At 37.4% G+C, this 12,779-nt stretch overlaps 1 protein-coding gene across 1 annotated transcript; it reads left to right on the top strand.

Moving 5' to 3' along the window:
- Positions 1-2,332: 2,332 nt before the first annotated feature.
- Positions 2,333-12,059, top strand: LOC122665034 (lysine-specific demethylase JMJ706-like). The gene is made up of 11 exons (XM_043861091.1): positions 2,333-2,734; positions 4,191-4,575; positions 5,635-5,791; positions 5,872-6,091; positions 6,346-6,399; positions 6,492-6,571; positions 6,673-6,950; positions 7,068-7,466; positions 7,564-7,970; positions 8,280-8,531; positions 11,187-12,059. Exons 1-11 carry the CDS (start codon positions 2,732-2,734, stop codon positions 11,592-11,594), a joined length of 2,643 nt encoding a protein of 880 aa, XP_043717026.1. The 5' UTR covers positions 2,333-2,731; the 3' UTR covers positions 11,595-12,059.
- Positions 12,060-12,779: the final 720 nt, after the last annotated feature.

Here is a 12,779-nt window from a genome sequence, read left to right as displayed (position 1 = left end):
TTTAGTTTGATATTTGGATACTTAGTAGGGTTGCATTAAAATAATGGTGTATCTCGTGGCACTTATAATTTTCCAAAAAAGAGTGAGTGAGAAAAGATCACTTGTTCTATTCTCAAAAGTTATTTAAAGTATGGATAAAATATGGTTTTCAAAATAATTCGACAAGTGAATTTAAATTATGTCTTACATATTTTTCAATTACACATGTGAAATGATAGGATAAACCCTCAAAAGTGTATGATTCTTAAGGGTTAAAAAAAAAATAATAAAAGTACAATATTTTCATCAAATTTGATTGGAACGAGATTTCCTCATGGAGAGAGAGAGAGAGAGAGAGAGAGAGAGAGAGGTCATTGAAGAGTTTCTCATTAGAACCAAAGCAACCAAGATGGCTCGTTCCTTGTGCCATGGTTTCTCCACCACGTGTCCACCAATGGGACCTACCAACTGTCATTTAACCTCTAATTGGAATTTCATCCATCTACATCACACTTTTACTAAAAAAAAAAAAAAAAAAAAAAAAACCATCTACATCACACATATAATTTCCTTTGGGTATTAGCGGATAAATCCATTATTTAATATGTTTTTTTGTGGGTGAAATTATTTACATATCCATGATACTATCTACAGTACCTTTTCTTTGTCCATTACTTTAATCTAAACTTCCCTTTCCAAATGACCCGTCAGAGATTATAACTCTTAAAGCCGTATCTACTTCACCTTCCAAGTTCCAATCTTCCTGGGCATGGAAAACCACAAACTTACCCTCTCTCCCTCACTAATTAAGCTTAATTTTTTATTAAGTAAGCACCTCTATTAATTATCTATGTATGATAGAAGAATAATGCGTGGAACACTACACCAAACACATGGTACCTTGCAATGCGTGATCAAATCAACTATTCCTTTTTCGTGCCAGGGCCCATTAGAGCCTTAATGTGATCCCTTTCCTTCCTTAGTTTGATCTAAGTCTAATCAAGTGTCCTTGTCATAAGAAGGGGGGAAATTGGAAATAAACAATAAGGTGTTGGATTTTTTGGTCATTCGAAGATATCCTGTACTTGAGAGAGAGAGTAAATTCGTGACGTTACGGGTGCTGTCTCGTAATAATATTAAAAAAAGTGAATTTTTGTCATTTCATGGGAAGAAATAGCAAAATTTCAATTTATTATCCAAAAAATAAAAAAGCATGAAAAACGGAAAAAAAATCGATATACTCAAGCCATCCTAGAAAGCTCAGCTTAGTCATCCCGCTCGAGCCGCCGATTAGTGCTATTAGTGGGTACACGTGGACGGAATTTGACCCATTAGAAGCCGAGCCGACAAAGACCCACTTCCGTCGCCATGTCGCTTCAAAGCTTCGTTTTCGCTGACTGAGAAAAACTAATCATTAGTCCAACCTCCGCGTAACAAAGCACCAGACGAGAAGTGAGAAAGAAATAAAAACCGGCGATCCAGAAAACAGAAAACCACTGATACGTCAAACCGGAAACTGGAAACCTCCCGGTTTAGGGCTCGTGAAGGGCAGAAATCTGGCAGGTCATGAGGCATGAAACCTGCTGTAACCGCCACCTCAGTTCGCCCAGTGTTCTGTTGGGTAGTTTTTTCATGAACCGCACACAGTAAAAGCTCTCTCAACACTCTGAAAATGCCACGTTTCTCTTACTTCCACTTCCATTGGTGCACGTGTCGAGTTTCGATCTATATTTTTTCTCTCCAACCAACTTCCTCTGACACAAACTTCGATTCGTCCCGTATATTTTCTGAAAATCGCATCGTGTGGTGTGTAAATTATTCACCAGCCTAAAGTGGACCCATTATCTTAAATAGACGGTCAGATCTGAGAGTACCAAATACAGTGGGATGTAACACCGACGCACGTGATAACACTTTCGTGTTTTCTCATTCTGACGGATCAGAACTCAGAACTTGACCTGAACAGAACAAAACAGAACAGGATAAGAGAAATCAGAAACACTTCGGTAACACCGTAGCCTCATTGACGATATTACCCCTCCCATCCCCGCCAATACTGAATAATTACAGGTTTTTCATGAGGCTATTTTTGTGAATAAAAAATCAGTTTTAGAAACTGCAAATTTCGGGAACGTGAGAGGACGGAAACGCGTTTTGCTCGGGCGAGTGTTTGGTTGAACCAACCCAACAACCACCACTCCCATGCGGCCTTGCTTTTAATTAATTTTAAAAGTTTTTGAAGATTCTATTTCTACAAAAGATGAAAAAAAAGAAGTTAATTTTGTTTTTGAATAATGACTCCTTCTTGGTATAAAACTATAAGTAATCGTTACCTTCCATTTTTTCGGTTTCCAGCCTTGCGTTCGGATTTGGTTTTACTGTTTCGCTTCTCTTCCTTCCACCGGAAAACTTCCTTTGTATTCACCAGAAAACCACCTTCTTCACGCCGTGAAACCGCTTTTGCTCAGCCTTTGTCTTGCTTGGGCACAAAGAAATCCTTGAATTCTGCGGCGGATTCGTTGTTGCGGGGACGAAAAGCTTCGGATCTAAGAGGCTTCTAAAGCGTTTGATTTATTTGTTTTTGTTCTGTTTTAGCGGAATGTGGTGGTCTGGGTTGTTGTGGAGGGTGTGGATTTGATCCTTCATGGCGGAGATCGTGGCCTAGGATTCGGTTTATGTGTTTTCCTTTTGGGTTGCGTTTTGAGCAGAGACGAACACGACGGAGAAGTCAAGAGGAAGCGTTCGTTATGAGATGGTATGTGTTGGTTGTGAGGTTTGGCGTTTTATTTTTCTTTGTATTTTTTTTCTTCGCTTTTTCTGATGTGGGTTAAAATTGTTTCCCACTTTTTAAGAAGCTTAGGTTGGTTTTGTTTTTGATTCGTTATCCAGTTGATGGCTGGATCTAGGAAATCGGTTCAGTTTTCTTTGTTGCTGATGCTTCCTTCGCAGTATATTTGTCTTAGAATCTGTTTTGGGGTTGTTTGATCTGGTTACGACTAGAATTTTGTAGATAAATTTTCTGTTTCATTAATGTGGTCAATGCTGCTATAGCATCCATTATGGTTTTCCTTATTTTGTTTTAAATTCTAATTTTGTGGTTCCTGTTTGATGGTGTGTCTTATGCTTGGGCTTTTTAGTAAATGTTTTGAAATTGAAAATAAAGCTTTTCTTTTGGGCTCCCGGAGAAATTTTAATATGAAGAAAAAAAAAATCTATGCCCGTTTCCCACTTGGATTACGTTGATGATAGCAGATATTTCTGTCTTAAGAATTAGTTTAAAGTTTAATTTGTTCATTCAGATGAACCTTACTGTTTTATTTGGAACCTTTGTACTCAATAATTAACTGGAAAATGATCATTACATGGGCTCCGACTGATTTGCTGAGAGATCAATCACTGCATATCTGCCCTGTTTTTGTTCGTTAGGAGCCCGAGATTCATTTGGAGAGGTCTCTATGGAATGAAACGGAATGTACACTCCGGAATTAGCAGAATGTACACTTTGGAATTAGCAAAAAGAGTTTAAATAGCCGCTCCTGTCTTATGCTTGCCAAATCTTTAGAATTCATGTTACTAACTACATCCATTTCACGCGTCCAGTTCCAATATTTTCCAGTACCCTATTGTCCCATTTTGGATATTATTTCTGTCATCTAGGTTTCAGGAAATGCTGGTGAACCAACCATTTGTCAGTTCCTTAGCTTCTTTTGTACAATATTTTGTCACCTGCAATGGATGATGGATGGAGAAGAAGGATTTTGAAATATTCTCTTAAAATGCCTCACTTCTCTCCTTTGAAGTTTCTGAGGAGAAGAAAGATTCTCAAATATTCTCTTTTATTTGAAATCAATGTAGTTGATTCAGGCTTAGAAAAAGATGGTAGGATTTTATTTGTTGCCGTTGCCACATGCATCTGCATTAATATGTGAAACTTTTTATCTTTCTTTTGTATGTGTCTGTGTATGCACACATGCTTGTGAGACATTAGCACCTGTACATGGAATTCCGTATGTTTATCTTTATTTTTAAAATTAAAAAGGATAGTGTGAAAAAATGTAATGATGAGAACATCCTTAACTGAGCTTGGAACATAATTTGGATTTTGAAAGTTGTCTGGCATTGCAAAAACGTATTCAAATTTATTTCCAGCTCTATTGAGGCATTGAGTCCTATAATCTGAGTTGTCTTCTTTTCACGCATTTGTTTGACAGGTGGAAGGAAGGGTTTGTCTATCCAGAGAGGCTACAAATGGGCTAGAAATTTTGAAGCGTAAAAGGCTTCAACGACTGAATTTGGGAAATGCTTCTGAAGTTATAGGTGTTACTAATATGATGACGAGAAGTGGAGGGGATGCTTTAAGAGCTTCTGCATCATGTGGGATGAGGTTACATAGAAGTTCGGATGCTTATTGTAGTTCTACTGGTACTTCAAAAGAAAAAGATGCCTTTTTGAAGCGCAAGGTGGAAAAGTTTGATACTTCTGATCTGGAATGGACTGATAAAATTCCAGAGTGCCCTGTATTCTGTCCAACGAAGGAAGAATTTGAGGATCCTTTAGTCTATTTGCAAAAAATTGCCCCTGAAGCTTCAAAATATGGTAATTTTTTAGGTTACTCAAAGTTTTGTTCGTTTTTAATCTAGCGAACGTTCTCATCATTGATCTTCTGTTTGATGTTCAAAGTTGACTTTACCAGTTGTTGCATTGATATACCCTATTTTGTAGAGATCATATACTTTCATGCTTTTTACTTATTTCCCTATGTTGAATTTCTCATTTTTCACTCTTCCGCTTGATACTAACCATTATTAGTGTTAGCTCATTGCCTCATTCATTCCCTTGCTTAGATGTCAATTTTAGTTATGGTTAGTTTTCCTGAATGTGTAAGACATCTCTTCTTTTTTTTTTTTTTTTTTTTGGAGGGGGGGGGGGGAGAGGGGGGTGTACATTTTCTTTCAGTTATTAAAATAGTTTATGGATGCTTAAGTTAACATATGTACCTAGACACTTAGTAGAGACCACGGTGTGTTTCATTTTAAGCATAAATGTGCTGTTCATGACATATAAAGGACTCTTTCCTTGTCCTATCTAGGTTACATTGACCATAATTTTTATTGTATGTAATCTAGATGTTCTCTGTTCGTCCAACATTTTCTTCTTTTTTTTTACCTTAACTGATTCCTCTGTTGATGTTAACAGTATTTTTTTTTTATTCTTTTTATGTTTTAGCTTTGAACAAAATCTACCTATGTCAACTTTCTTACTTAGTTAATGAGTTATCTATATTCTAGCGGAATTATATGTACTCTATGTGGAGCCATGTTTTTGAGACCATGGAATGATTATTGAAGTGTTCTCCTGATGTAATAGAACTGACAGAAGGATTCTAAAATAAAATAATTTTGGGGACTAGAATTAATTAAATCACATAGAAAGTGGGGCAGAGAAGCTGTCTTTGGTAATTGGTTGGCTGAAACAATGGTTTTGATTAAAAGTCTGCAAATATGAAATCAAAGTTTCTTGACTCAACCACTATCTATTTGCAAAAATGACAATACTTTGTCAATTTCTGATGGCTCTAGTGCTTTCAAACTGCTAATTCAATGCCCAGTGTGTCTGTCTGTCCGTCTGTCTGACCTGGAACTAAATGGATTTCAGGAATTTGCAAAATTATTTCACCTTTGAGTGCTTTAGTTCCTGCGGGTGTTGTATTGATGAAGGAGAAAGCTGGTTTCAAGTTTACCACCAGAGTGCAACCTCTTCGGCTTGCTGAGTGGAATATGGATGACAAGATCACTTTTTTTATGAGTGGAAGGTAAGATAGCATATGTTGAACGAAACATGATATTTTGCTTGCTTAATTTGTACAGTGTATGAGCTTATTGTATTTTTCAGAAAGTATACATTCCGTGATTTCGAGAAAATGGCAAACAAGGTGTTTGCTCGCAGATATTATAGCTCTGGGTGTCTTCCTGCCAACTACTTGGAAAAGGAATTTTGGCATGAAATAGCTTGTGGCAAGACAGAAACTGTTGAGTATGCATGCGATATTGATGGTAGTGCCTTTTCGTCTTCTCCGAATGACCAGCTTGGGAAAAGCAAGTGGAACTTGAAGGTGTTTATTCTTTTTCTATTTTTAGCTCCTCTTTGTTGCTTTCTTTTGTTGGAGGTCTACATTTTGTTATAACTTAAAAAGATTGAGGAGATTTTCTAGGAGATTCAGTTATTATTATTGTGACCAATGGCCTCATATGGCTCTTTAAAATATTCTATGAACCTTGATTATACCTTGATGTGATCTTTCATTCTTTTCGTATCTACTCTATTGTTTGCTGATTTGTTTATGCTTCTCTGTTGAAATAATTGCAGACTCTTTCTCGACTGCCTAAATCTACGCTGCGTCTTTTAGGAAATGCGATTCCGGTACTGTTGATTTCTAAAGCCACCTACAGTTGACATTAATTGCAAATGACATTTTTTGAGTTTTTTTTATAACTTTCATTGTTTCATAACAGGGTGTAACTGAACCCATGCTTTATATTGGGATGTTATTCAGTATGTTTGCATGGCATGTTGAGGATCATTACTTGTATAGGTACGGATGGATTGCAACTGTTCCAATGTCTTTAATGTTCTTGTTCATGTGTAAAGAGTCTGCTATTGATCTTTGACTTGTTTTAACTTTTTCACTGACAGCATTAATTATCATCATTGTGGGGCATCAAAAACTTGGTATGGGATTCCTGGTCATGCAGCTCTGGATTTCGAAAAGGCAGTTCGTGAGAGGGTGTATGTCCATGATATTCTTTCTACTGAAGGAGAGGATGGAGCCTTTGATGTTCTTTTGGGAAAAACAACTATTTTTCCTCCTAATATTTTGTTAGAACAGAATGTCCCAGTCTACAAGGCTGTACAAAAGCCCGGGGAGTTTGTTATCACCTTTCCTAGAGCATATCATGCAGGATTCAGCCATGGTAGGATGCTTTAGAACTCCGCTCTCTCTCTATCTCTGGGTGTGTGGCTGTTCATAGGGATTTTTTTTTCTAAACCGTAGATGAGCTTATTAATTTGTATGATATATGCAACTTTAGGTTTTAATTGTGGAGAGGCAGTAAACTTCGCAATTGGTGATTGGTTCCCATTGGGGGCGGTGGCTAGCCGACGTTATGCTCTTCTTGGCAGGATTCCCCTTCTTCCTCATGAGGAGCTTCTCTGTAAAGAAGCAATGCTACTGTTCAAAAGCTCATCAGTTCCTGAATGTAAAGGTCTGGATTATTCACCCACAGAATTGATTTCTCACCACTGCATTAAGGTTTCCTTTGTGCACATAATGCGTTTCCAGCACCGGGCTCGTTGGTCACTCATGAGATTAGGAATTGGGATGTCTCCAACTTCCCAGGGCACTATACTGTGCAGCCTTTGCAAACGGGACTGTTACGTGGCATATCTTAAATGCAACTGTTGTTTGCATTCTATCTGCCTTCGCCATGGTATGGGGATCTCATATTTTGTTCAACATAACTTCCTCAGATATTAGTCTCCTTTAGTGCATTTAACGGAAATATTGTCCTGATTATGCTATACCAGAGATCGCATCACTTGACTGTTCATGTGGGAGCAATCTTATTCTATTTGTGAGGGGGGATCATTCAGAAATGGAAGCTGCTGCCCAGAAGTTTGAGCAGGAAGAGGGAATATTAGAGGAAGTTCAAGAGCAAATAAAGCGTGGTGGCGACTTATGCCTGCAGCCCAATTTATTCCAATATGAAGAGGATGCATATTTTCCATATTGTGAAATAGAATTTGATCTCCACCCTGAATTTATGATTGAAGATCAGTTACAAGAGATGGATTGTGGTTCTTGTAGCCTCCCTGTGTTGAACAATGAGAGGAAATTTATGAAAACTTATGTTATAGACTCTTCTCTCTCTTCTGCTGCATCAACTTTGTGCTCTTTTCTGGGTCCACAACAAAGTTCATCTCTGCCGAAACAGGTATGCTTTTCCTCCAGAATTTTCAAATTGCAACTTTGTTTTCATTTTCCCTCCCTATTGCTTTCTAATTTTTTTTTTTGCTAAAGATCTGCAAAATTGTATTAAAAGGATTAAAGAAAAGTACAGGATATTAGTTGAGCATACCCAACATAAGATACAAAAAAATTCTTTTCTTCCCCTCCAACTTCGGCATGGCCATCAGTAGAGGATGTAAAAAAGACTGAACCTAACCTGCTGACCCCTCTTGCTTTCTATGTATCAGCTAACAAATTGTCTATTTTATTTCTGCTTTATTATTTCATTGTGCAGGAGCACGTGGATCTGAAGGGTTGCGAAAAAGTAGCTGGCAATGGAAATGCATCTTCACTATCCTCTCCTTCATATGGCAAATGCTTGTTCACCCATCAAGGAACTTCTCGTGGGTCACAAGTTATGCCTGTTAAGGATCATTTTAGTGATGACTCTGATTCAGAAATTTTCAGGGTTAAACGTAGATCATGCGTGAAAGCTGAAAAACAAACAGAGAACAGTGTAATGACCTCAAAGTTCTCTGAACAGAAGGTATAAAATAATGAGATATGTGTTACCTTTTCTGTGGTGTACAATATTTCTTACTGCTTATAACTTGTTCAGTCAGTTTTCTGACTGTACTACAAATTTTAAGAAGAGACCACTTTTTGTCTGTGTCCTGCATTGCACTTTTTTCTGCTGCATCTTTCTTCTTCCATATTGCACTTGTTATATGGTCTGGAGTGACCAATGTTTAACCTGCAATTAAATTGATAACTATTTCTAATAATAATACTAGGGGTTGAACTGAAGCATGATTTGTAAGCCTTAGGCATTGTCTCATTTTTATGCGTTTTTTATATAATAAAATGATTTACTTAAAAAGTTGTAAATGATTGTAAGAATTTATATACAAGAGGAGATGGGAGAGTTTTTCATTATCATTGAATGAGGAAGAAAAGGGCAATTAGTATGTGTTATTTGGTCTACTAAGGTTATTTATAATTCTTCTCCTCATGACTTTCTGGAAGTTTCTTTATTGAACAAAACCTGTTACATTCTCATGGAGAATGCCCATTTGTGTCTTTTGTGTCATTTTTCTTGTGAAGACCTCATGCGTATACTATGCTCATAGTTGTCACCGGGTCTAGGCAACCCAAGGTGTTGAAGGGGGGGTGGGGGGCTAGACTCAAGGCGAAGCCAACAAGGTGACCAAGGCCATCCAAGGCACCTGCTCGCCTAGGCATCACCTAGGCAACGCCTTGACAACTATGACTGTGCTTCAATCTTGCACCTAATGTGGGGCCTTTTGTACATGCCTTGTCAAAACATTCAATATGAAGCCCAAAAAAAAAAAAAAAAAAGGTTTTGAAAACAAAAGTCCAGTATCCATCTCATTTGGTTGCTAGTGCTTGCTTTACAGTGGCAGTGATTTCTAAAGGACTTGGGTAATTTTCTGGAACTTTCTGTTTGGTCCAGAGAGCCATCATCTTATTTGAAGGCACTGAAACACAACACCTTACTGAAGGTCATTACTAACTGAAATGGCTAATGGTGAAAGGATGCACTGGACTGAGGAAACAAATGAGGGGAAAAAGAACAGAAAGCATATTCAGCATACATGAAGGAAGTGAAAATTAAAAAAAAAAACACTAATCCAGATGAAGCAAAAATGATTTATATGGTAATAATGTCATCATTATTTCAACTTTTTTCTCATACTTTGATAAGAATACTAGTCTATTTGGTTGCCCTATCATAGGGTTTGATATAATAAACTAACATTCAACAAAATGGGATGGTAAAACAATATGCAGAATCTACTAAATTAGAATATTTTTGGGCCTCAGCCTTCTTACCAGCTCCTGAAATATATAACCTTTCTTATTGGATTTTCTTTTTCTGTTGTATCTAATACGCTTTTCATATCAATTTGTGGATAGATGTATTGAACTGATCATAAAATTTTGTTACAAAATTTGATGATCCACCAGTTTGGTTTAACTAATAGTTCGGAGAACTAGGTGACTGGATTTTTGTGCTAGACCCTTTGTCAAGTCTCTGTGGGTTCATGCCACTGACCTGGGATCAAACTGTTTTCATTTCCACCAACTAATTACCAACTGTGATTGGTTTTTTTTTTTTTTTGGGTGAGGGGGAGAGATTCTATATCAGGGTTTCTCTTTTTATGGCAAAAATTATGCCACTTGATTACATATCATTGATTGCATTGTCCAGATTGATCTTTTGCCTTGTGGTGGAAGATGCCAGCTAATGAAGTGCGTATGTTGTATGCCAGACATTTGATGAATCCTGCCTTTACTTATCATAGATAGGTGATGCAGGGGTCAGTTGTCCCCAAAAGAAGCTGCTCTCATGGACTGGTCTTGTATGGAAAGGCAGCTCTTTGATTTAACCATTTAGTTGTATTCTAAATTTAGAAATTTTGTTGTGATGTTCTTTTATGAGCTGCAATTTTCAAGGCATACAAAGTTTTACGGGTACTTCTTTCCATTGATTTGGAGGATGATTTACAAAATTTTTGACTGATTGCTTATGGTCCTCAATTTTACTGCTTGCAACATCTGGAATGATTTTATTCCTTTTGATTCTGTATGGTTGGGTGAGATTAATTCTATTGTCCACTGTTCAGTAGTTTTAACTTTTTGGTTCTTATACATATAAATGAAAAACATCTCAAAAAGGAATGGACCACAGATGCCATACAGGTCCAGTCAGAAAATCTCCAGAATTGTATAAAAAGGAGTTCTAAGGTTCCAAATATCTATCAAGCTTGTATTTCTGAACATCTGGTATCCAATTTTCTGGTCTAGGTTATTGATCTATTATTGTTATTCTTATTATTATTATTATGGTAATTGTTACTGTAATTTCATTCCATTAGCTATATTAAATTTTTTTCTCATACAAGGATTTTGACTTGTAGTTGCATTAATAAGTCATGGGTACTAGAAATCTGGGAGCAATATCCTTGGATCCTTCTTTAGATCGTTTTATATGTTTGTTTGTCTTAGTTATTTCATTACTATCAAATGCTGACCTAAATTATTTTGGCTTGATATTTTTGTCCTTGGATCCTAATGCTGGGCCATCTAACTGTTTGTTTCTCTTCTTTTGAGCATGAAAGTCATGGTTGGGGAGTTCCTGAGGAAAGTATTTGATTGACAGATTGTTCTTATCTTGCAGGGGCTTAAACGGCTAAAGAAACTCCACCCTCGAGGAGAATTAAGGCAGTCATCATCTGATAGCTGCATAAATGATAAACCTGATCGGCATTGTAGCCCCAACATTAAATCTGAGGAAGCTTCATGTCCCTCTCCAAAGGATAGGTTTGTTAGTGGAAACACTGCTTTCAAGTCCTTCAAGTTCAGACCATCATCATCATACTTTAAAATTGTTGACAGGGAGGAGCCTGAGAGAATGAAACCAAGAGAACATAATAGAAGGAATGATTTCCAGGTTGATGTGGGAAATACCACGAGGGAACTGTCACCTATTGAGATTGGGGCAAAGCGCCTGAAGGTTAGAGGTCCATCATTTCCTAGTAGGGAAGAGTTGCCTGGATCAAGAAGCTGGTTTGTAGACAACGACTAGATATCTGGCAGACTTGCATCTGGAGCGTCTTCTAGAGCCTGACCTGACTTTTCTAACTTCATTTCTCTCTAATGGGGGTTCTAACAACACACGTAAAGCCAAATTGATTTGACTCTGGGAGCAGCAGCAACAATTAACAGGGTGAGTAGAAGAAAGAAGACATTCTTTGTGCAGGCCTCAAATTAGGGCCTGGCACGGTCAGTTTCTTGGGTTCTCGGCCGGTTTTTTAATCTTTGGCAGGGAGCCTTTCCTGCACAAAAAGCAGAGGAGTTGGGTAGAGTCCTATTGTAAATTTTGTTGATCAATTTATTATTGCGAGCCAAGTGGGTATTCCCACTGTCTCATAGATTAATCTGCTGCTTCCCTTCCCACGGTTCTTTATTCTTTTATATAGCATCAATTGGTCCTTGTAGCATGTACTACTTTGAATAAAAAGCAGAGAAAATCCCCTTCTCTCTTTCATTCTATTTTGCATTCATATACTGAGTTTCCTTTAATTATTTTTCCCATATTGCAATAGTTTTCTTACAGCTTGGCATGTTAGGAAACACTAATGGGGTCAATTGTGATGAGGACCCAAACCCATTTAGTGGAACTGTAGAAGTGCATTGAAAGTGGTTCGAAGTGGCATGAAATATGCCTCTTGATTCTGTTGACAGTTAAATGGCGTTCTTGTTATTATTGAGTGTTAGAAGCCTGTAGAATTGAATGCTTGAGTGATCTATATGGATCACCAAGCCCTTTTATTTATAGTCAAAGAGTTACAATAATCCTACTAGGAATAGGAAAGCCTACTAGGAATAGGAAAACTACCCTTGCTAGGAATACCTAAATAAGAATCAGCTAAGGGAGAATAAACATAAACATAAAAAAGGACAAGTATACCCCTATCGGGTAGAACTAATTATTCTAACACTCCCCCTCAAGTTGGAGCATAAATATCAAACATATCTAACTTGTCAAGAATAGGATGAAAAACTTTTCCACTTTATCAGCTAGGTGGTCAGTAGACTGCATAAAAGGAACACAGATCAACCTTTCTTCCAACTTCTCTTTGATAAAGTGTCTATCAACCTCCACATGTTTTGTACGATCATGCTGAATTGCATTGTGAGCAATACTAATGGCAACCTTGTTGTCACAATACAACATCATGGGAAGACGAACAAGAACACCAAGATCTTG

This window comes from Telopea speciosissima, chromosome 6 (genome assembly GCF_018873765.1).
Source record: "Telopea speciosissima isolate NSW1024214 ecotype Mountain lineage chromosome 6, Tspe_v1, whole genome shotgun sequence".
In the NCBI taxonomy this organism is placed as follows: domain Eukaryota; kingdom Viridiplantae; phylum Streptophyta; class Magnoliopsida; order Proteales; family Proteaceae; genus Telopea; species Telopea speciosissima.
This window is presented reverse-complemented; position numbering and strand designations above follow the sequence as displayed.